The sequence below is a fragment of the Helianthus annuus genome, chromosome 14 (assembly GCF_002127325.2).
Source record: "Helianthus annuus cultivar XRQ/B chromosome 14, HanXRQr2.0-SUNRISE, whole genome shotgun sequence".
In the NCBI taxonomy this organism is placed as follows: domain Eukaryota; kingdom Viridiplantae; phylum Streptophyta; class Magnoliopsida; order Asterales; family Asteraceae; genus Helianthus; species Helianthus annuus.
Window position 1 is genome coordinate 104,141,495 of NC_035446.2, and position 25,605 is coordinate 104,167,099.

Consider the following 25,605-nt stretch of genomic DNA (forward strand, 5'->3'; position numbering starts at 1 on the left):
TTCAGGTATTACTATTGTTACACAACGCTTACAACTATGTTCATCCAATTTAAGGCTGCAAATGAACCGAACAATATGGACAAGGCCTTGTTCGTGTTCGTTAGTTAAGGAAATGCGTGTGTTCATGAACATGAACTATTCATGAGCACCTACCGAACGAGATTTTCTTATCGTGTTCATTTGTTAAGGAAATGAACATGTTCATGTTCGTGTGTGTTGTTTGTTAATTACAGCAGCACCTTATTATTAATGGGAGTACAGCTGTGAAATGGCGAAACAAATTAAGTCTCACTTCAAAGTATGTTCTTTATTTGTTATGTACACTTTTATTCGTATCATTGGTTAACTAAATACATTAGAGCTTGACTTTTCCTCACTTTCATAAAGTGTTAACATCTAGCACTAGGAAATAGTTAAAGAAATTCAGTTCTTCGGTTTTTTTTTTTTTTATTTCTTTTAACGTCTCACCTTGGAAATGGTTCATTTTATGAAAAATAGCGTTTTCCAGCTGCTTTTAAGTGCTACTACAACTTCTGCAAACTTAATAATCATAATAATAATAATATTATTATTAATAATAGAATGATTATATAATTTGAGTGAGTTACTCGAGATCTTGACCTGGAGTTGTCGACTAAGCCCATCCCTTGCGTTATTTCATCCTCAAGTTTTCTATTATTTTATTTTTTATTTCTGTTTCAGGTAAAAAAAAGACAGTAGAGGGTCAGTTTGAGTTATTCATAAACATGTACAAGCTTTTGGTTGAAGAGTATAAGCAACTCTTGAGACCTTCCTCATGTGGTTATCATCTAATGAAAATATCCCATGTTTTTAAGTCTCGATATCGTCATGTAAGGAACTTGTTGGCCATGGTTTTAGGTGTTGTTCCTGAGGCGCAAGGCGATTTAGGTCAAATCTGGTCAAAGTTGTGGTTTGTAGGAGGACAATATGTAATAACAACCAAAAGGATGAAGAAATTATGTTACTTGATAGAAAGGTTGATATACATGTGAAGGTTCTATATATAATGATAGATAGACCTTTTTTTTGGTATAACCTCGAGCCCTGTCTTGGTCTGTTTCTTACTGGATTGGTTTTATTTACAAGCATGTGACTAGCTATAACTAAGACATGTGACACGCAAACTTGTGTGTTCTATTATATTTCTTAGCATGTTCTTACAGTTTATGAAAAGTTTTAAAACATTTTTATTGATATTTAAGTTTAATTTAATCTTTATATCCTGTTTGGAAATCAAATTAGTGTTTAGATTAGGCCTGCCAAAGTGCCAAGTGCCATACACTTTCTTTGGCTATTCTTGATCCAACACAGAACCACACAACCCGAATTATCAAAATTCCCATAGTACGATTTTTTGATTAAAAAAAGACAATTAAGCATATGCAAACTTCTAATCAATGGGCCATAAAACTGGCGTCAACTTTTATCGTCAAAAGACGTTCTTAAGATTAACGAGTATAAATACTCCATATAATTTGGTATTTCGATCAAATATATTATTATTAGTTTACCAAATGTTGTTATGGTTTCAATCAAAGTCGGTCATGAGCAGTCAATGCATGTCTAAGCTGGTCAACACATTAATCGAGGAGCTCGGGTGTGTTTTGGATTATAAGCCGGTAACATGGATGGTATATATATAGCTATCGATTAATTAGAAAATTAATTCCCACCTTTAGCCTCACTTTTTCAAACCATTTCTACTATTGCTACAGCTGTAAATTAAATTAGGCGTGTGCTATTAAGCACTTCAAAAAAGTGTTTTAACTTTAAGCTTTTTAGCCAGGGAGAATGGCTTCTTTGATTCGTAAGAATACAATCATAAGAAGAATGTTCCACCTACCGATAAGAAAACCAGTGTACCATACACAAAACAACTACCGCGTTTTACGCCGCATCGCGTGGGTTCCGGCTAGTATACATATAAATGTATTAAATGGGCCTACTTCCCCTTTACTCAACAACTTTGAAGTCACTTCTTAGTCTTTGATCACCTGGTCATGATTCATTGATTAGAAAAGACATAAGTGAGGAAGATGTCATTAAAATATTATCCATGGCTGAAAAGTGGTTGCTAGTTAAGCAACGGTTCTCATTTGAACCTTATTCCATGAAAAAGAAGTACACAATTGTTATGGTTAAAAGATGAAAAAATAAATTACCGTCTCTGGTGCAAATCATTATGCTAACTTTCTTTACATGAAATACCACCAAGATAATAATAAGTACACGAGAAAAAGTTCTAATAATCATGTATTTACAAATTTGTAAAATAATAGTAGAATACACAGAGAAATAAAACCAATCTTCAAGACCCTTAAAAACAAGGTTGACACATTCAAAATCAGAGGTATAAATCTCACAAACCTTCTGTTTTGTTCAAGGGTTTAACCCACAAGTGATGTTCAAGTTCAAGACTTGATGGTTGTGTGATTTAGGATTAGCTTGAGCTATCCTACTTGTAAATCCACACATTGTTTGATGTTTTCTCATAGATTAGTTAGTCATATTCTATTATTACTTGTAAGTTCATGACCCTTTTTGAATGTTCATAACATCAAGTGTAGTGGTGAACACTTAGAGGTGCCTAAATGGAAGACTTTTCTTCCTACCTCCTACATGAATTCTATGATACTTAAGAGCAGGGGCGGACCCACGTTGAGTGGGTCGGGGTCCACGGACCCCAATCTTTTTTAAAAAATTAGTAGATTCGGTATATTAATTTTTGTACGGACCCCATAAAAATATTTAGTTGGACCCCATAGTATCAAAAGCAAAGCTGTTGTGGTGGTTAATCCCTTGTTTGCTAACAAAGAGGTCATGGGTTCAAGTCTAATACCAGCCGATTTTTTGTTAAAATACACTTTAAAATGTTAAAATGAATGAAAATTTACTGAATTTATGCCTTTGTGCTTAGACATGTGTTGTTTTGTTATTTATTTATCTTTTTTTAAAGGTTCCAAGCTCAATAAATCACCCCGACCCGACCCAAACGACGACCGACCCGAAAATCCTATCGTTTGGGTGTAAAAAATCCAAGTATCGAAAAAACTGGACCCCATTAGAAAAAAATCCTGGGTCCGCCACTGCTTAAGAGGTTCCTAAATGGAGGATTCATCCTCCTACCTCATGCTTGATCTATTTGATATATTAACATATTACATAGCCTAAATATTATCTAAGTAATCAACCTTGATGATGAACTAATGTTCACTTGTTAAAGTATTGGTTACATCATCTAAAACATCATATGTGTTAAAGATGATTACTTTCGCATATGTACTTTCCATATTTCTTTTTTAAATCCCGAATCTCGACTCTAAACATACCTAGAACTTTAACCCTCATACGTTCATCCTCCCAACATCATACACTCGTCAACGCTTGGATAATCGGAAGACTTAGCAATTTTGTGAGTATACTTGACCCATTTTACCGTTTTTACACTTTTGGGTGTAACATGTTTTTATATATAAAACACACTTAGTATACATATTCTTATGCAAATACATAAACAAACAATCCAATACATGCTTACTATTTGTTATGCTTGATTCGTGTTTCCTGGGTGATTCTTATGTGATGAACTTGTCATTAGCTTCGTACAAGCCTCCACTTAACATGTATAGCGCTATACGAGTAACGCACCACCCGTGAACGAGAGGTCATGTTAGGTTTATTCTTTCATACTTGCGTAAACAGAGGGTTGACTTGTTAATCGCATGCCAGTTTATACGTTAATCTTGATAACTAGGTTTGCCATATGGATTGTTCCTTATCATTTTTATACTTATATACTACGCACCAAACTTGTATGCTCGCCAATACTTTTTGTATTGAACTACACTTTTAAAACATGTTGCAGGTTTAGCGATAATGTTGATGATGCATGGAATCTAGTAGGATGCTTAGATACACACTTTAAATTTGTATTCTTATTGTATTGTATTTCGTTACTTATGTTGTATTTATTTCAAATCTTTGTAATTGACACTTTAGAAATGAAATGGAAATTTATTATTTAAATACTTGTCACAAATAGTGTTACGAAGTCTTTTGCAATCGATTGAGGTGTGACAGATATGTTGCCCCAAACAGGCCAGGTCAAATTTTACATTAATTCGTAGCAAACGCTACATCACAAAATATGGAGATTAAGAAAAAAACAAATATCAACAATCAACTGATTTTCGAAGAAGCCGTACCTTAAAATTTACCATTAGAAAGTTGGAAATGGAAATCATGAGACAAACAGGAACCATTGTTTTGACTCTTGAGAGATATGGTTATATTTTTAAGAACCTTTTAAAAACTACGGGGGCACAATTTTTTTCTTAACAAAATTAACGCTGCAACTTTGAAATTGGAAGGGTGCATAGCCACCACCTAAATACATAGTCAATCGTAAATGATGTCTAGATCAAGTGGTGGAAGACTTGCATTTCTCTTGAGAAATATGCAGGTTCAACTCCCACTTTGTGCAGAGTGAGGCACTGGTGGACAATGATAGGAGACTCAGGAAAACCTGGGTTCGATCCTTGAGCCAAACGGGTTTTACTGGTAATTTCACCTTCGTGTCATGGGCCGGTGGGTTACTGGGTTTTCCCTGGAATTGGTGATGGACTCGGGTTACTCTCAAAGTACTCCGTTTGGTCAAGTACAGGGCCGTCTCCGAAAATCACAAAAAAAAAAAAAAAAAAATTGGCCCTGTTCGAGATAAAAAATTTGGGCCCTATTCGCAAATCTTCATAACATAAACTCATCAATCATTCAATGATATATATATAAATACCAAAATTTCATAATACTACGATAATTGTTATGAAATATATAAAACAAATTAACATAAATCAGTCTAAAATCTAAATAAACAACAGTAAGATACCTCGACTCGATCACTCGACGTTTGATTTCCTGCAGTCTATATCAGTCTAAACTGTAAAATCTAAAAAAAAACAATTCACAAATCACATCATTCATTCACTCATTCATAACACTATAACAGCTAAATCGTTAAACTCGAAATACGACTCGAAATCAGGATATAACAACAATTCAACAAACAAAATACCTCGAGTCTCGATGATTGATTTCCTGCACCTGCAGGCTGCAGCGGTGATGATGATGACTATTATCTTATCTGCGAGATTGCGAGAATGATTATGATGCTGACTATTATCAGATGCTGACTTTAATCTGCGATTCTGCGTCTCTGCGATCTGGATTCTGGGCCTCTGGCTGGCTGGTTGTTCGATCAGAAATCTGAAATCCCTAGTGCAGAACTAAAGATCAAGAACCGCGACGTTTGATTTCTCTAGCGGCAATTAGATTTTTGACAAAGGTTGGGCCTGAAATCAGTTAAGGGATTGGGCCTGTAATCGGTAAGAAATTTGGGCTATGTATATATAAAGAAAACTTAAAAATTTTTGGGCCCCTTAATTATTTGGGCCCTGTTCTCAAGACCCTCCAGCACTTGGCTATAACCGGCCCTGGTCAAGTAGATGCCCTGAGAATGCTTGGAATTGATTCGGTCGACCGTTAAAAAAAGAAAAATACATAGTCAATCCGCCCCTAAATGATGAATTACATGAATTTTGGATAAGTAGTAGAAACGAAATTGTCTTTTTAATCAATGTCATATCCTCCACGGATATATGATATAGAAAAAGAAAAAAAAAAGAAGACAGTTTTTCAGCACAACCACTAATTCAAGATGCATCAACTACTGGATGGGTCCCATCAACATTGTCTGGCGATGGATTATTTAAATTTTAAATAGGTGCAGAAAAATAAAGTTGACTATCAGGGGAGATAAGGGAAAACAATGCGTTGGAAAGTGATTGACACAATATTTTGATTAGAAAAAACATATTGATGTTAAATAATGCATAAAGACAAACGTTTAGAAATTACTCACGTGTCGTCAGTGGCGAAGCTTGAGATTTCCGACAAGGGAGACGTAAGTTACCGGACCTAAAAATTTCTATAAAACCGGGAGGTCGAAGACGTATATACCCAAAATTTCTAACGAAAACTACATACTTTCTCCACTACTGAGCGAAAAGTTCGGGGGGTTGGCCGCTCCCTCCCGCCCCTTAAAAGCTTCGCCCATGCACGTGCCACTCACATGAGTGACAATTTAGTCTATCTATCCATATCCATCTATTTCCCATAACATGTGAATGGCATTTTAGTCAATCTATTCATATACATATATTTCCCATAGCGGAAGGGGTTAAAGCATCGTAGTCGAATGAAATTATTGGACTAAAACTGTTACTTTAACCAACCCACAAGTACTAAAACCCGAAGTTTACTCCAGCTTTTATATACAAAGGCTTTTATTAACAATATTTAATTAATTCTAAATCATCATCTAATTTACATTACATTTGTTAAAACAAAGAACTAACAAGCACCACAATCTTCACATCTAAATAAAAAAAAATTACGGTTTCGGTTTCAAGTTTTTATGAACCTCCATACAAGACCATACGGTGTGGGGCGTGGTTTCTGGCGTGGAGGCCTCAACCACGCCACTACACCACCCCGTTGTCGGCATGTTGGCTGGTGTGGAGTGAAGGGCGGCATGTTTTCCACTGGCGTGAAGGATGGGTGATGTGAAGGTTTCTTATTGGGTGGTGGGTTTTTTTATTGATTTTCTTTGTTTTCTAAATTTAAAATAATTATAAAAAGTGTATGCCATGTGTGCCACCACGCCACCCTTCGACGCCCCATCTCACCTCGCGCTTTTTGGTACCACGCCACTTTTATGACGCGTGCTTACGTGTCATCCACGTGTTGAATAACGCCCCATTTTCAAACCCCTCCACACTATATAGTCTAAGGTGACATCGTAGGACAAAACATTTTAGATATCACTAACAATAAACACCAAAAATAGAGGAAAAACAAACATTAAAACTTTGAACAAAAACAAGAGTCATACAAATGTTTTCTTGGACAGACAAAAAGTTAAGAATACTAATAATGAGAATGTTGATCCAAGAAACAGCTTTCCTTTTTTCAACCATATATTATGCTGCATCACCCCATCTTCCAAGAACAGATCTTTAGAAGCTAATTATGCAGCAGATGATCTAATTTACATCTATGGCATACAATCTTTAAACATTCATTCTACTGCAGCTTAAAATCCAGCATATCCTTTATGTCTAACCGGATCGACGGGCCCATCGATGAACATATATGCGCACTTTTCCAGTAAACTCCTTTTGCTCCAGTCGGTTTGTTTGTTTCCACAGATTTCTACCAAATTAACAAAACGGGTCAGAAACGTTTACAAAATGGTCCCGATGCATTAAAAATAAACACGCAGCGTTACCACTGCGGCGAGAAGGTTGATTAAAAGATCTTCTTCTGAGAAATTAGCCTTTCCGAACGGCAAGTGAACGATTCCTGTTTTGTCTGCTCTGAATTCCACTTTTCCCTTCTTAAACTCCTCTATGGTCTGTCAAGTAATATATATAGTCAATGAATGTATGCATGCATGATGTATGTATGTAACTATGTATGTATCTTTGTGTGTATGTATGTATACCTGAGGTATAGTGGTTGTCACAGTCCCGGCTTTCGGGTTTGGCATAAGTCCTCGGGGTCCCAAGATCTTCCCCAAACTCGCAACCTGATCGAAAAATAATTCGTTCCCAAAATTTTATTACTTTAGGTAGCATTTTATAATATAATATGATATGAAGTAAAGTAAAGTAAAACCTTAGGCATCATATCGGGAGTTGCAACAAGTTTGTCGAAATCCATGAATCCTCCTTTGATTTGTTCTATCAAGTCCTCTCCACCAACTATATCCGCTCCTGCATTTTTTGCTTCATCGATCTTTTCACCTGTAGATTTCAGTAATCCGTTAATGGATCCAACAAGATCACAATTAGTGGCTTTAAAAAAGATTTCTCTAGAAAGTTTAATCAAAAGAAAATAAATAGTAGTGATTAGGGGTGTTAATCGTGTGAGGTTGGCGGTTTCGGGTCGTCAGTTGAGTTAATACGCCCGGACACGAACCATTTATCTAAACACATCAAACGGGTTGGTGGGTCGTAAACTTGTAATCAAGTTGTAAATATGGGCCAAAAACAAGTTAGCAAGTTGTAATCAAGTTGTAAATGAGTTGTTCGTAAACGAGTTGTCATAAATATTAAAATAGGTTGGCGGGTTGATCTCTTACAAAAAAATAAATTCTTTTTTGTTCTAATTTTAAACAAGATGACGAATCGACCTGTTTAACTATACGGGATAAACAGGCCAACCGGACCAGAGTTAAATGACAACCAAAAACCTGATTATTTTCAATTCCATGTCATGTTCATGACGTGTAAGAAATTGTCACCCATAGTTCAAAGCAAAAAGAGAAAAAAAAAACCTTGGGTTAAAACAGCAACTCTAACAACCTGCCCGGTTCCTTTGGGCAAATTCACCTACAATACAAGATTCAAAGCATCAGGAATTGCTAGAAGGCGTAATATATTACGTATCATTCTCCAAGTAAAGTATTTGTAAACTCACTGTTGCTCTCAGCTGCTGATCATTGTATTTTGGGTCGATGTTAAGACGGAAATGTGCTTCCGCACTTTCGTTAAACTTTGTGCTCGACATTTGCTTGAGCAACGATACCGCGGTTTTCACATCATATTCTTTCTTGTTCTCCTTCAGCTTTTGAATTTCCAAGAACCTCTTTGACCTAGTCTGATAAACCAAAATTGGACAAAAAAACATCAATATTGTTGCAGCTGGTATGAAACTAACTATATAAAACTGTCAAACAACCAGAAGCTTAATATGTTTCTATCATCAAGAACCTCCCCATGCCAACTGCGAAGGCATGTACCTTTGGTTCGATTTATCGTCTTTGATTAATCAATCGTTCTTGAGCCATTTGATCGCACGCGAAACTGCATCACGGGCTCTATGCTTGGGCTTAGGCCCGGATGTGGTCCGACCCATTAGGCCTAACCCAGCCCACATCCTCTCATAAATAAGGAGGCATAACCCTCCCTTCCAACCAAAGGATTCTCTCTCTATATAAACTAACATGAGGCATATCCAAATATATACGTCCAGTTTTTACTATGATACTGACTTGCTCGTCGGAGGATGGACCTTATGCCCCTTTCTAACGGGTTACTTTCATGTAGGGATGGCAAAAAAGCCCAAGCCCGACGGGTATACCCGAAACCCGAAACATACGGGCCGGGTATACCTGAAGCCCAATGGGTATGGGCCGAGTACGGGCTTAAAAATAGAAAAAAATCGGGTATGGGATTTAGTGATACCCGCCCGATACCCGGCCCATTTACCCAAATAATACCCGAAAGTATCATATTATAGATTTCCATATATATAAACTTAGTACATGTACTTATTACCTTCTCTATAGTCATATATGGCAAGTGTTTAGTGAACATATAACTTATTTTTGAGCATGTACATTGGATATGGAAGTTATCACCCTTTATTATGTGGATGTTTTATGCAATTAGGTGGTTCTGATAGAATTACTTAATTAAGTCATCGTTTTAATTTAGTTTAGTATATGTGGACTGAATATGATATGTAAGTTATTAATCATATTTTCATTTGTTATAGTCATTAAAATAGTAAATTATATAAACATTAAAGTAAAAATTGCACATTTGTCCCAACGGGTATTTTTAATAAATTAACGGGTATACCCGATACCCGACGGGTAATTACCCAAAAATACCCGATGGGTAACGGGCCGGGTATGGGACAAAGAATTACAACCGGGTACGGGCCTGGGATTACCAATACCCGACCCAAGCCCGGCCCATTGCCATTCCTACTTTCATGTAGGAGCTTGGTTTAAAAAAGCGGGAAGCGCACAAAAGCGATGAGGTCTAAAACCGATTTTTAAAAAGCGAAGCGCAAAAGCGGTGAGCTTTTCGTACGCAAAGCGCAAAGTGATTATATAATTTATTTTATATATCCCCTAAGTGTTTAGCATCCAATACCTATGATTTAGCTATAATCAAGCTTTATATATGATTTAAAATGAAAAAAAAAACATAAAAGTACAACATAAAAAGTCTGCTGTACAACACTCAGAAGCATAGAAACACCCCATGTACAAAAAGCGTGCGCCTCAGCTGCGCCTTAGGTCGATTTTCACCCTAAAAAGCGTGTCTCAGCTGCACTTCTTATACATCGTGCGCCTTATGTCACACAAGGCGATGGGGTTTGCGCCTAGATGCGCTTTGCGCTTAAGTGCGCTCAAGGCCCGCTTTTTTAAACCAAGTGTAGCAGTTCCCTCTAAAGCTCGATAAAAGCTAGATTTGGGCCACACGACTCCAAGGCCCAACCCCGACAATTGATGCTTCCCTGACCGCTCACAAGCTCATATACATACATCCTTTATTATGAGTTCTACCACCACTAACCAACACAAAATCAAGATTTCTTGTATCTTGCTTGTGGTTACACACTTACACTACAAAAACTACAATTAAGATTCTAAATTTAACACTACAGTGTACAATAAACCTTTCCAGACTTCAAATTAACAAGAATCACTTCAATTGTGTAACACAAATTCAATCACACACTAAAACTCCAACAACAAAAACATTTCAAAGATTAACAAAACCAACATCAAATCCATCAAAACCCTTTACAAAATTAAACTAAATTCCCACATAAACTTCACAATAAAACAAAACAAATTCAAAATCAAACAAAAACACACATACCCTGTCCCTCTTAAGAGGCAAAGCAGCTTTCCCCTTCTTAGGTTTAGTGGCTACCGGCGGAGCCACCGTAGCAACACCGCCACCGGAAACATCCTCATCAACATCTTCACCCACCTCAGCTTCGGCAGCCACTGCAGAGACCAAAAAAGGGGAATTTTTTGGCTTGAAAATGGTGGGTCTGATGCATTCTGAATGGGATTGCAAGACAAGAAATTTGGTTTTGGGGTTTGGTTTGAAAGTGAAGGAGGAGATAAGGGATGATTTGGGTTCTTGGAGATGGAGGGATGAGAGAGTGAGGGTGGCTGAAGTGGAAGCAGAGGAGGAAGCCATTGTTGTGGTGTTTTCTTGGCTTATGTTTTGTGTGTTCTATCCATACACATGAATATACGATGAAGATGAGATGATAAGGCACTTTGGGTTGGTTTTTAGTTCTACCCTTGAAGTTATGATTTGTACACAAAGGTGCACTAAACTTTTCTACCAAGTTTGTTTCAAAAATTTTATTTGGTTTAAACCTTAGGTCGTGTTCGTTTAATGGAATGTAATGGAATTGGAATTAGAATTTGCAAAGGAATTGGAATTTAAACATTCCAATAGGAATTGGAATCTCAATTCCATTCTTGATGTGTTTGTTTGGCAAATAAATTTGAATCTACCGATTTCTTCTCACCCACCGGGTGAGCCCGTTCGGGTTGTAATCGGGTTGGATCGGCACGAGAAGTTTCAGGTCGTTAACGAGTCGAGTTGATTCGAGAGGTTTTGGGTTGTTAACGGTCTGGGTCAGTTCAACACGTTTCAGGTCTTTAACGGGCTAGGATGATTCAAGACGTTTCGGTACGTTAATGGGCCAGTCGGTTTTTGATATTTCGGGTCGTTAACGAGCCTGGTCCGTTCGAGAAATGGTTGTAAATAAAGGGGGTAAAAATAGTGTATTTTTGTTGTTTTCAACAACCCATTTAACTGTCACACCCCGATTTCCACGTGTCTCACCGGTGGGCCAGGTGGGGGATTACCGTGACGTAGTTGGCAACAATATAGTCAAACCACACAATATATGAATGCACAGCGGAAGCATAAAGATAAATATATTTCAACGTCAAGTGTAATATCTAAGTATCACCATTGTTGAAATAAAATCCACAGGGGATCAATAATAATAATAAAAATATTGTTCAACAGACTTCAGGCATCTTAAGCTTGCGAGACTTCTAATGATGCTAAGGAGAAATCCCAGCCAATTACGCATTGTCACACCCCCAAAATCCACATGCGGAACACCACCGCTTGGAGGCGTGACCGACCAGGATCCAGCCACCAATTATACCGAGCATTGATTTAATAGAAGAAATATTTGCTATCCAAAGTAGTTAGCAACATCGTAGTTTAAGTTCGATAATTAGTTTAACAAAACAGCGGAAGCAAAAACCAAATAGTTTTAAAGATAGTTCTTAGTTCAAGATAATTAAACCCAACACACGGGTTTTGACGAACACTACACATCCCCAAGCAGCAGCTCCTCAGTCACTGGTTACCTTCAAAGCATGCAGTAAGGGGTCAACAATAATGCTGAGTGAGTTCACTAGTTGTCCAGTTTTAGTTTACCAAAAACTTAGGTTGTTTAGATAAAGCATTTATAATCACGTTGTGGGGAGCTACCCCATCTGTAAGCTCACTAAACTGTAGATACCGAAACTGTTGACGGAAAGTTGTTGTGCCCCGAGTCAATGTCTATCGTCATTGACCATGATGTAAGGTCTACTAGTTCACGCCCGATCTCCCCCGGTCACGGTGTGAGGTTGTCAAACCTAATAGCGCTATCAACTAATAACTTGTTCGCCCCCGGCGATTAATCGGTACTGTAAGCAGGGACTTAAAGTGATAGAGTTTCGTTTAGCATGGCTAGTTGTGATTTATAAATAATATCCAAACGTATCTCCCCCGGAGATAGTAGTTACCCATTCTGATTTCCCCCGGAAGTAATGGTTCAAAAGTGTTTTTCCCAAAGTTGGTAGTTTGTCCGTGTCCCTCCACGGGACGCATGCTTTTAGTGTGTGAACTCACCTTGGGTTGCTCGGCAGATTAGGTTACTTTGTCAAACACGCTGGTCACCACGTCCTAGCATGGTCACCAGTATAGGTCAGGTTTGGTGTACAAGCAATCACGTATAATCTACACATAACTAACACGTAGCATGCATACAAACAAACATGGGGTTATTGGGCCGACCCTAATATTTACAAAATCAAACAGCAACACATAGTCCAGTCAACAGGTAGCCCATATTAAACACATTGTGGCCCAATAACCAAAATGGACAGCCCAGTCGAAACTAAGTGGTCTCGACTCGAGAACATGCGGTCTCGAGTCGCAACCAGGAGGTCTCGGCTTGTGCTGGCTGGTTTCGAGTGGTGCAGGCTTGACTCGCAACCTCAGAGGTTCCGAGTCTGGTCTCGAGTCGCAACCGTTGCGGTCTCGAGTTGTCACGCTGTGGTCTCGAGTCGCAACCGTTGTGGTCTCGAGTCGCAACCGTTGCGGTCTCGAGTTGTCACGCTGTGGTCTCGAGTCGCAACCGTTGTGGTCTCGAGTCGCAACCGTTGCGGTCTCGAGTTGTCACGCTGTGGTCTCGAGTCGCAACCGTTGTGGTCTCGAGTCGCAACCGTTGTGGTCTCGAGTCGCAATGCTGTCCTTGTCTTGTTCACATGCAGATTCAGATATAGTCAGCCTAATTGTACTATGCATCAGGCCCAAATCAAGTAATAACCAATGAGGTTTCACTAACAAGTTTTCCTAATCTGTCTATTAGTAAAAATGGATCAAACATTGCCCTTTTAAATCTTCAAATCATATTCAACAAGTTCATCTTTTAGGGTTTTCATATTCAAAGCAAACATAAACCAAATAGTTCATGAATTACACACAATCCTTGGTTCACCATCTTTAAACAACATTTTTCATACAAGAATATGTTTTGTCATAAAAATCAATCATTCATCTCCAAATTACCTACCATTTAGTTTAAACATTCAACTAGTCATTTTGAACATTTTAACAAGCATCATATCATGGTTTACACATATGGTGAAACTCACAAATCATTCGAAAAATCATGCATAACACTACTTACTAAACACTTTCTAGTCCATTCAACACACATAAATCCTTTACACATACAATAACACTAACCGGTTATGAAGAAGGCACCGAAACAAGGAAGAAACTGAGAAAGTAAAGTGTCCGAATGATGATGAGCTTGACCGAGATTCCTTGTTGTTGTCGGTTTGATTCCAAGCTTGAACCGAGAATTTTGGGAGAGAAAGTGGTGTTGTTGAGGGTTTTCTAGTGAGAGAGAAAGGAGTGTTTGTGTGTTTGTGTAAAATGAAGGAAGTGGGGAAAGTTTGGGATTTTATACAAGGTTTCAAAATAGGCTTAGGGGGTTTCGGCCCAAACCGGTTACGGCCCACTCGAGACCGAGTGGTCTCGAGTCATGGTCTCGACTCACTAGTATATACGCATAAATACATATATAATACATACATACAACACATATCATGCAAAAAGTCACGTTTCCATTTAATAACATATATATACACAATGATATTACAAGATGTTTGTTCGGAAAAACCTAGAGTGTCACATTATCCCCAAGTTTTAAGAACTTTCGTCCCGAAAGTTAAGGCAGCCACTGTCAAGCTAGAGTGTTTCAGCGGGGTGTCACATCATCCCCCCGTTAGTTTGGAATTTCGTCCCGAAATTCGGTTGTAGCTTCAGTGCTGAGGGTTTCGTTTGGGAATAACTGGGGATACTTGCACTTCATCTGGTCTTCCCGCTCCCAGGTGAACTCTGGGCCACGTCGTGAGTTCCAACGAACTCGCACGAGAGGTATTTGGCTACGTTTGAGGGTTTTGATCTCTCGATCCGTGATCTCAATCGGTTCCTCAGTAAAGTGTAGCTGTTCATCAATAGTGAGTTCCTTGAAGGGAATTATGAGTGTTTCATCTGACAGACACTTCTTCAGATTAGACACGTGAAAAACATTGTGCACTGCACTCAGCTCTGCAGGCAGGTTCAATCTATAAGCAACCTTACCGATTTTCTCGGTAATTTCGAATGGTCCAACATATCGCGGATTCAGCTTGCCCCGTTTACCGAAACGAACCACACCCTTCCAGGGTGAGACTTTAAGTAGAACCCGGTCCCCGACCTGGAATTCTAGCGGTTTCCTACGCTTATCCGCGTAGCTTTTCTGACGGTCACGAGCTGCCGCCATGTGTTGTCTGATCTGGGTAATCTTTTCCGTTGTATCTACCACCAGTTCTGGGCCTGTGATTTAACTGTCACCGACTTCCGCCCAGCAAAGAGGTGATCGGCATTTACGACCGTACAATGCCTCAAAAGGTGCCGCCTGAATGCTAGTGTGGTAGCTGTTATTGTAGGAGAATTCCACCAGCGGTAGATGCTTCTCCCAGTTCTTGCCAAAATCGATCACACATGCTCTAAGCATGTCTTCCAGGGTTTGGATGGTGCGTTCAGACTGCCCCATCCGTTTGTGGGTGATAAGCGGTGCTCATGTCCAAACGTGAGCCAAAGGATTTGTGCATAGCTTGCCACAACTCGGAAGTAAAACGAGCGTCTCGGTCGGAAATAATAGAAGTTGGCACCCCGTGTCTCGAGACTACTTCCTTTAAGTAGACTTCTGCCAAGGTAGAAAACTTGTCTGTTTCCTTAATGGCCAGAAAGTGTGCAGACTTAGTCAATCGATCTACTATCACCCAAATAGTGTCATTCCCGCGTTGGGATCTAGGTAGTCCCGTAACAAAATCCATGGAAATTTGTTCCCATTTCCACTTCGGGATTTCTGGTTGCTGGAGTAGTCCTGCTGGTTTCTGATACTCAGTCTTGACTCTTGCGCAGGTCAAGCATTTGCTAACGTATGCTGCTATGTGGGCTTTCATGCCAGGCCACCAGTAAGTGGTCCTTAAGTCGTGGTACATCTTATCTGAACCAGGATGTACTGAATAACGGGACTTATGGGCTTCGTCCATCACAAGCTCACGCAGATCACCGTAGAGTGGGACCCAAATGCGCCCTGCCACATAGTAAGCGCCATCTTCTTTTTGTTCTAGTCGTTGCCTCGATCCTCGCAGGGACTCAGCCCTGATGTTTTCCGGTTTCAGAGCTTCAATCTGAGCATTTCGAATCTGGGTGGGGAGGTTAGACTGGATGGTAAGTTGTAGCGCTCGCACGCGCTTGGGCGTAGTGTCTTTTCGGCTGAGGGCGTCTGCCACGACATTGGCCTTGCCCGGATGATACTTGATGGCGCATTCATAATCATTCAGGAGTTCGACCCATCGGCGTTGTCGCATGTTTAATTCCTTTTGCTTGAAGATATGCTCGAGACTCCTGTGATCGGTGTAAATGGTGCACTTGGTACCGTACAGGTAATGTCTCCATATCTTAAGCGCAAAGATCACTGCTCCTAGTTCCAAGTCGTGCGTAGTGTAGTTCCTTTCGTGAGTCTTAAGTTGTCGCGAGGCGTAGGCAATAACTTTTTCGCGTTGCATTAACACGCAACCGAGCCCATGAATAGATGCATCACAGTAAACCACAAAATCGTCAGTGCCTTCGGGTAACGATAGGATAGGAGCACTACAGAGGTTATCCTTTAGCTTCTGAAATGCGGTTTCCTGTGCTTCACCCCATTTATAAACCATACCCTTCTGAGTAAGAGCCGTGAGAGGCTGAGCAATCTTTGAGAATCCCATGATAAATCTTCGATAGTACCCTGCTAGTCCCAAGAATTGGCGGACTTCGGTCGGAGTCTTAGGGGTAGGCCAATTCTTTATAGAGTCGATCTTTGCAGGGTCGACGTGAATTCCATCCTTGTTAACCACGTGCCCAAGGAAATGGACTTCTCGGAGCCAGAAGTCGCATTTCGAGAACTTGGCATATAGTTGCTCATTGCGAAGGAGTTCGAGGATAAGGCGTAGGTGTTGTTCATGCTCTTCTTGACTTTTCGAGTAGATCAGGATGTCGTCGATAAACACAATCACGAATTTGTCGAGGTAAGGTTTGCACACTCGGTTCATGAGATCCATGAATACCGCGGGCGCGTTGGTCATTCCAAAGGGCATGACAAGGAATTCATAGTGACCATAACGAGTCCTGAATGCAGTTTTGGAGATGTCTTCATTACGGACCCTTAGCTGATGATAGCCTGATCGCAGGTCAATCTTAGAATAGTAGCTCGATCCTTGCAACTGATCGAATAAGTCGTCGATTCGCGGGAGAGGGTAACGATTCTTGATGGTAACTTTGTTCAGTTCACGGTAGTCGATGCACATTCGGAACGTGCCATCTTTCTTCTTAACAAAGAGTACCGGCGCTCCCCAGGGTGATGAACTCGGGCGGATAAGCCCTTTATCCAATAGTTCCTGTAGTTGTGTAGAGAGTTCCTTCAATTCTGCGGGGGCTAGTCGATAAGGCGCACGAGCTATGGGCGCTGCTCCGGGAGCTAGCTCGATTTGGAATTCGACCTGACGGTGGGGAGGGAGTCCAGGTAGTTCTTCAGGAAATACCTCGGGGTAGTCACGCACCACTGGAAAATCTTCAATCCTCTTTTCCTTTTCCTGCGTGTTGGTGACAAGTGCTAAGATAGCGGTGTGCCCCTTTCGTAAACACTTCTGGGCCTTCAAGAATGAGATAACGCCTGAGATTTCTCCGCCTTTGCCACCTTGTACCATGAGGGGTTTGCCAGAACGGCGGGGAATACGAACTGCTTTCTCTTGACAGAGGATCTCAGCGCGATGCTTGGATAACCAATCCATACCGATGACGACGTCGAAGCTTCCAAGTGTAACAGGGAAAAGATCGATGCTAAACGTCTGACCAGACAGTTCTAGTTTACAGCCTTTGATAACATGTGAGGCCTCGATGTTTCTACCATTAGCTAACTCGACGATATGATGTGAACTTAGTAACGAAAGCGGACGCTTAAGCTTCTTACTAATACGTAGGGACACATAACTAGCATCGGCTCCAGAATCAAATAATACAGAAACATAACGATCATCGAGTAGGAACTTACCCGCCATGACATTGGGGTCATTCCTCGCTTCTCCAGCTCCAATCACAAAAGCCCTTCCCCTAGCGCCATTCCCAGCATTGTTGTTCTGATCGTTGTTTCCAGCTCCCTGATTGTTGTTGCGGTTCTGGTTCAGTTCAGGGCAATTCTTCTTAAAGTGCCCGTCAGCTCCACACTGGAAACAACCCTTGGCGTTCCCGTGATGTTGTTGCTGCTGGTTCTGCCCCACGGGACGTGGACTCCTACAGTCCTTGGCCTTATGCCCCATCTCGTTACATCGCTGACACTGACTTTTCCCACAAGGCCCACTGTGATGTCGATTGCACTTGTTGCACTTGGGGTGGTTACCGCGATAGCCACCCTGTTGTTGAGTGCCCTTGTTGTTTTCAGTTTTCCTTTGCTGTGCTGGGGCCTGAGTGGGGTTAGCATCCTTGCTTTGATTTCCTTCCCACTTACGCTTGTTGTCACTAGAAGTTCCGACAGTAGCACTGATCCTTTTGGGCAACCTGCCCTCTTCTACGGCCTGATCAGTGAGTTTGTGAGCAAGTCGAACGATCGGCTGAATGGTAGTGAGGTTGGCTGAAGTCACATGGCTTCGAATTTCTGGAGCCAAACCCTTGACGTACAATTCGATTCTTCGATACATAGGTCGAGACATGTTTGGGCAAAGAGCAACATAGTCATTGGACAGCTTGGTGTAGGTTTCAATCTCTGACCCAACCATCTTAAGCGCATAATACTCGTTCTCAAGTTTGTGGATGTCATCCCGGTGACAGTACTCCTCCTTTATCATGTCCTTAAAATCCTCCCACGCAGTTGCATTTGCAGTTTCCAATCCAAACATCTGAATTTGCGCCTTCCACCAGGAAAGCGCGTTTCCTTCAAGCGTAGCAGTAGCAAACTTCACCCAATTCGCAGGGGGACACTCACAGACAGCAAAGACAGCTTCAACTTTCTCAATCCAGTGCAGAAGACCTATGGCACCCTCAGTGCCATTGAAAGGGAGAGGCTTGCAATCCATGAAAGTTTTGAAAGTACACACGGGTGGTTGCGCAGGTGCATGCTGACCTGTTCGTGAGAAGCGAAGCGTATAGATTTAGGGATAAAAGGCGATGTGGCGGTAGGATCTAAACATCCTAGGATATCGAGTTTACCTCCAGGGTGAGCTGCGAAAGCTGCAGCCACCGTGTTAAGCAGGTTAGTGAATTGAGCCTGAGTCATGTTAATGTTTCCTCTTCCACGTCCACTCATTGTCTTCATAATCAGAAAACACAGTATGAGTGTGATGTCGTAATGTAGCGAGAATGAGATAGAAGAGAGAGGTGTATCTATCTAATTAGGCACACTAGCACGTATAACAAAACAGGAAACATAAGGTAAGCAAACAAGTAAACACTAGTCCGAGCTATGAGGTCTAAGGTGTTGAGCCTTGCACTTGGAGTGTAATGTCGTCGCGAGTCTCAGGTTATAGTCTGGTTTTTCCAAAAAAAAAAAAGATTTTCCCCTTTTTAAAACCAAGTTCACTATAACCAATGGCTCTGATACCAATCTGTCACACCCCCAAAATCCACATGCGGAACACCACCGCTTGGAGGCGTGACCGACCAGGATCCAGCCACCAATTATACCGAGCATTGATTTAATAGAAGAAATATTTGCTATCCAAAGTAGTTAGCAACATCGTAGTTTAAGTTCGATAATTAGTTTAACAAAACAGCGGAAGCAAAAACCAAATAGTTTTAAAGATAGTTCTTAGTTCAAGATAATTAAACCTAACACACGGGTTTTGACGAACACTACACATCCCCAAGCAGCAGCTCCTCAGTCACTGGTTACCTGCAAAGCATGCAGTAAGGGGTCAACAATAATGCTGAGTGAGTTCACTAGTTGTCCAGTTTTAGTTTACCAAAAACTTAGGTTGTTTAGATAAAGCATTTATAATCACGTTGTGGGGAGCTACCCCATCTGTAAGCTCACTAAACTGTAGATACCGAAACTGTTGACGGAAAGTTGTTGTGCCCCGAGTCAATGTCTATCGTCATTGACCATGATGTAAGGTCTACTAGTTCACGCCCGATCTCCCCCGGTCACAGTGTGAGGTTGTCAAACCTAATAGCGCTATCAACTAATAACCCGTTCGCCCCCGGCGATTAATCGGTACTGTAAGCAGGGACTTAAAGTGATAGAGTTTCGTTTAGCATGGCTAGTTGTGATTTATAAATAATATCCAAACGTATCTCCCCCGGAGATAGTAGTTACCCATTCTGATTTCCCCTGGAAGTAATGGTTCAAAAGTGTTTTTCCCAAAGTTGGTAGTTTGTCCGTGTCCCTCCACGGGACGCATGCTTTTAGTGTGTGAACTCACCTTGGGTTGCTCGGCAGATTAGGTTACTTTGTCAAACACGCTGGTCACCACATCCTAGCATGGTCACCAGTATAGGTCAGGTTTGGTGTACAAGCAATCACGTATAATCTACACATAACTAACACGTAGCATGCATACAAACAAACATGGGGTTATTGGGCCGGCCCTAATATTTACAAAATCAAACAGCAACACATAGTCCAGTCAACAGGTAGCCCATATTAAACACATTGTGGCCCAATAACCAAAATGGACAGCCCAGTCGAAACTAAGTGGTCTCGACTCGAGAACATGCGGTCTCGAGTCGCAACCAGGAGGTCTCGGCTTGTGCTGGCTGGTTTCGAGTGGTGCAGGCTTGACTCGCAACCTCAGAGGTTCCGAGTCTGGTCTCGAGTCGCAACCGTTGCGGTCTCGAGTTGTCACGCTGTGGTCTCGAGTCGCAACCGTTGTGGTCTCGAGTCGCAACCGTTGCGGTCTCGAGTTGTCACGCTGTGGTCTCGAGTCGCAACCGTTGTGGTCTCGAGTCGCAACCGTTGTGGTCTCGAGTCGCAATGCTGTCCTTGTCTTGTTCACATGCAGATTCAGATATAGTCAGCCTAATTGTACTATGCATCAGGCCCAAATCAAGTAATAACCAATGAGGTTTCACTAACAAGTTTTCCTAATCTGTCTATTAGTAAAAATGGATCAAACATTGCCCTTTTAAATCTTCAAATCATATTCAACAAGTTCATCTTTTAGGGTTTTCATATTCAAAGCAAACATAAACCAAATAGTTCATGAATTACACACAATCCTTGGTTCACCATCTTTAAACAACATTTTTCATACAAGAATATGTTTTGTCATAAAAATCAATCATTCATCTCCAAATTACCTACCATTTAGTTTAAACATTCAACTAGTCATTTTGAACATTTTAACAAGCATCATATCATGGTTTACACATATGGTGAAACTCACAAATCATTCGAAAAATCATGCATAACACTACTTACTAAACACTTTCTAGTCCATTCAACACACATAAATCCTTTACACATACAATAACACTAACCGGTTATGAAGAAGGCACCGAAACAAGGAAGAAACCGAGAAAGTAAAGTGTCCGAATGATGATGAGCTTGACCGAGATTCCTTGTTGTTGTCGGTTTGATTCCAAGCTTGAACCGAGAATTTTGGGAGAGAAAGTGGTGTTGTTGAGGGTTTTCTAGTGAGAGAGAAAGGAGTGTTTGTGTGTTTGTGTAAAATGAAGGAAGTGGGGAAAGTTTGGGATTTTATACAAGGTTTCAAAATAGGCTTAGGGGGTTTCGGCCCAAACCGGTTACGGCCCACTCGAGACCGAGTGGTCTCGAGTCATGGTCTCGACTCACTAGTATATACGCATAAATACATATATAATACATACATACAACACATATCATGCAAAAAGTCACGTTTCCATTTAATAACATATATATACACAATGATATTACAAGATGTTTGTTCGGAAAAACCTAGAGTGTCACACGCATAGTACCTGCATTTAGTCTTTTTGGGAAAATACGTCAGTTTACACTGGTAAATACATTCAACTGACACTTTTGTAAAATGTTTAATAAAATTGGTTTAAATGCACAAGGCACAAACTCTTTATAACTTGGGAAAATTTATAATTAAATCTTGTAAAGAATTACATGTTTACTATGCGTTTGGTCGCCCGGGTCGTGCCGGGTTAAAGTTTAATAGACACACCACATAGTATTAAACCGTGGCGGGAAAACCAACGGTTATACCTTTAGTTAATATAGACACAATGTCGGGTGTACGCCTACACCCGGATGTCGAGGTAGTGGCCATTTCGTAAAATGATGCCAAGGATATCCGGGACATGGTCATTAAGCTCCCAAAGGCGTAAAGCTAACAAAACAAGTTTTTAAACGGGTCACATTGATAATACCCAACTACTAATGAGTTGGGGTCAATTGCCCGACCAAGCGGTATTTTAAATACCGTAACCCAAGCCCGTATAACGGAAAATAAGTTAAAAGTATTTACCTTTGCAAGTATAATTCCTAAATTGAAATAAATTGCAGATAGCTTTTACTGGTCCCCTTAATCTGGAACGAAGGTTTAAATTAACCTATTAGAATCCTAACGGGTCTTTAATTTAGCCGTAGCTTAGACCGGTCAGTTTCGAAGGATATTTACGGTTGAATCGCGTGAAAGGCGAAAACCGTGAATGGAGTGTGATCAACAAGTTTGAAGACTTGTTTTATATGGGTATAATAATCATACTCTGGATTTTTTGGTCAAAACAATATGGTTTGACCCGTTTCAGCTAATTTATGTAAACTAGTTACATAAGCCGAACCGTGCGCGCAAAAGGCGCAACGGGTAACCGTAAGAGTCTTACATTATTTTCCTAAGTCAATATGCTTTAAAGAGGTTGTGGTATCAGTAGGATACCTTCCATAATGCCCGTAACGAGTTTAAGTTCATATTATGCCCCGTAGGGGTATTTCGGTCTTTTTAAAGATTATAAAAGAGGTTTCTGAGTTCTACAGGAAATCTGAGTTTCCCGAACAGTTTATAAAGTCTAAAATACTTTATTTATTAATTAAAATTAGTAGCAACTGAAATCGGGTCAAAAGACCTTGTAAAACTCAAGTTATGGCCGAAAAGGGTATATTCGGTATTTACCGAACCGTTGCCACAACTGCAGGTTATGAGCAGGTTAAAAATAATTAAAAATCTTTAAAAATCCCAAAATATTATTTTACATAAGTGAGTAAAAGTTTTGGTGTCGAAATCCAGGTTTAGATAGGCGTTATGCTAATTGCGCTATTATATTACTAAAGTTTCCGTAATTTGCGCTATTTAGCATAACTCCTATTCTGGACCTCGGATTGACGTGAAATTTTAGGGACATGCTTAGAAATCAGTAACCATGGTTATGATCCTTTCATATGTCCGAAATTCTCGTTTTAAATTAAAAAGGGCGTTACGGTCAACTTTTAAGCATTTAACGGAAATGTGTAAAAGACTCGGACAAACAACGAACCGGTCACAGAGGGTTATCCCATCATGTAACCTGGTCCTAAGAGAGTCCTAAGGCATATCTAAATCATACTTTAACGGGTCAGAACTGAAGTCAAAGCAAAAGTCAAAGCTTTTGCGACTTTCGGCTCCGAACCGGGTCAAAACAGTAAATGGTCGGATCAAACAAGCTTAGACTAGTTAATATACTTATTATCATGTTTTTTGAGTGTTTAAACAGGTTACATATCATCTACATTACCGATTATGCAAGAAATCGCAAAATAGCATTTATGTTGACTTTTTCTAAGCACGTTTGACTCGACATTTGGACTAGTTAGAGTGGGAATCAGAGGGAGCCCTTTTAGGGGTTTAAAGCCCACATGATTACCATCATATAAATATCTTTGATTCGACAAACCACTGGACCATTTGTGATTTATCGCAAAGTCAATCGTTAATTACGACAGATTGACTTTTAAGCTAAACTAAGCAAAAGCTAAGCCATAAAAGGGTTGGCATACTTACAGAAGCTTGGTGCACGACTAAGGATGTTAGAAAAGTGCTTGAGAGCTCCAGAGATGGTCAAGAGAGCATATTTGAGGTGTGTTTCACTTTGATGCAATGTAGTGCCTTTTATAGTGAAAATTTGGACTTAAGATCATTACACATCAACCTACAAGGGATCATGGATGTTCAGCAGGTGGCCCTGGGTGCTAGGGGTCATGTAGAGGGCGCCCATGCTTCATTAATTGCTCAAATGATCGTTCACAACCTCAAACAGCAAGTCTGTCCAAGAATTCTGCATCTGGGACTCGTACGCGGCCCGCATTAGATTCAGGCTACATGCACGCGGGCCGCCTGAATCTTCTTGTCAGGAAACGTATCCACAGGTGGCTCGCGGCCCGCATTAACTTGCTTGTTTCACTCAGGCGGGCCGCCTGAGGCCTGAATTTCAAGATTTTCAAATCTTTTATAATGATTAACTTGACCTTTCGGTTTCGAAGGGGTAACTTTGCGATTTGGCCCTTGATTATTTACCATTAAGGGCCTCGTGACTTTTACCCGTATTGTTAAGTCCCTAGTTAGTTTAATTACTATCCGAAAAGCCTTAACTTTTATTGTTGACGCTTTTAACCCTTCTCATACGAATTTGATCATAACTTTCTCGTTTTAAAACGGAACTTCGCGAAATTTATATTGTATATTCTAGTGAGCGTATTTTACTGTTACAAAGCCTCGGGTTCGTTAAAGGGTCACTCAGAGGTATAAATTAAACATGTTGACACAATTAACCCCTGTAGCTTGTAATCTCTCACTTTCTCCCGCGTTTCGCTCCGTACGATCCATGATTTATTCGTTTGAAGGTACGAGCATCATTTAGGGTTACTATACAGTATATTTACCCTTCGTTGACATTTATAACCCTCGAATTTACATACTTTCAAGGTTTGTCAACTTTAGTCCTTTATTTAATATTTAATGCCACGTGTAAACTCATGACACGTGTTAACACATTATTGGACACAAAATTTCGATGTGTTACATCCTCACCCCCTTAAAATAAATCTCGACCCGAGATTTACTGAAATAAATAAGGGTATTTTTTCTTTCATCATGGATTCAACCTCCCACGTGAATTCGGGACCTCTACGGGCGTCCCATTTGACCTTAACAATAGGTACATGCTTCCTTCAAAGCTTCTTTACCTGTCGATCTTCAATCGACAAAGGTTTTTCCACAAATTTTAAGCTCTCATCTATATGCACATCTGTATGAGGTATCACCAATGATTCATCAGCGAAGCACTTCTTTAGATTGCAGATGTGGAACACATTGTGAATTCCATTGAGCTCCTCCGGTAAGTTTAACTTATAGGCAACTGACCCGACACGTTCGATAACCTTAAAAGGTCCTATGTATCTCGGGCTTAGTTTGCCTTTCTTACCGAAACGCATCACCCCTTTCCAGGGTGATACTTTAAGTAACACTTTTTCACCTACTTCGAAGTGAAAATCTTTACGCTTTGGATCTGCGTAACTCTTCTGCCTATCTCGGGCAGCTTTGAGACGGTCTCGAATCTGGACAATCTTGTCCGTCGTCTCGAAGACTATCTCTGGTCCTGATAATTGGACATCTCCAACTTCCGCTGTCACACCCCTATTTTCCACGTGTCACCGGTGGGCCCGGTGGGGGATTGCCGTGACGTAGTTGATATCATCATAGTCAAACAACACAAATTATAATGCACAGCGGAAGCAAAGAAAGATTTATTTCAACTTAAAATTATTGTAATATCCAAGTATCACAAAATGTCGAAATAAAATCCACAGGCAGAATCAAATAAACAGGAAACTTCATTTCAACAGACTTCATGCATC

At 40.4% G+C, this 25,605-nt stretch overlaps 1 protein-coding gene and 1 long non-coding RNA gene across 2 annotated transcripts; both read right to left on the reverse strand.

Annotated features, from left to right (window-relative positions):
• Positions 1-4,845: 4,845 nt before the first annotated feature.
• Positions 4,846-5,654, reverse strand: LOC118486285. The gene is made up of 2 exons (XR_004878277.1): positions 5,093-5,654; positions 4,846-4,966 (listed from the first exon to the last, which is right to left on the reverse strand). It is a non-coding gene; the product is annotated as an uncharacterized LOC118486285 (long non-coding RNA).
• Positions 5,655-6,922: 1,268 nt separating this feature from the next.
• Positions 6,923-11,202, reverse strand: LOC110908881 (50S ribosomal protein L1, chloroplastic). The gene is made up of 7 exons (XM_022153878.2): positions 10,761-11,202; positions 8,560-8,739; positions 8,417-8,471; positions 7,756-7,883; positions 7,583-7,666; positions 7,367-7,492; positions 6,923-7,290 (listed from the first exon to the last, which is right to left on the reverse strand). The coding sequence occupies exons 1-7, from the start codon at positions 11,088-11,090 to the stop codon at positions 7,162-7,164; spliced, it is 1,032 nt and encodes a 343-aa protein (XP_022009570.1). The 5' UTR covers positions 11,091-11,202; the 3' UTR covers positions 6,923-7,161.
• Between the last annotated feature and the right edge of the window lie 14,403 nt (positions 11,203-25,605).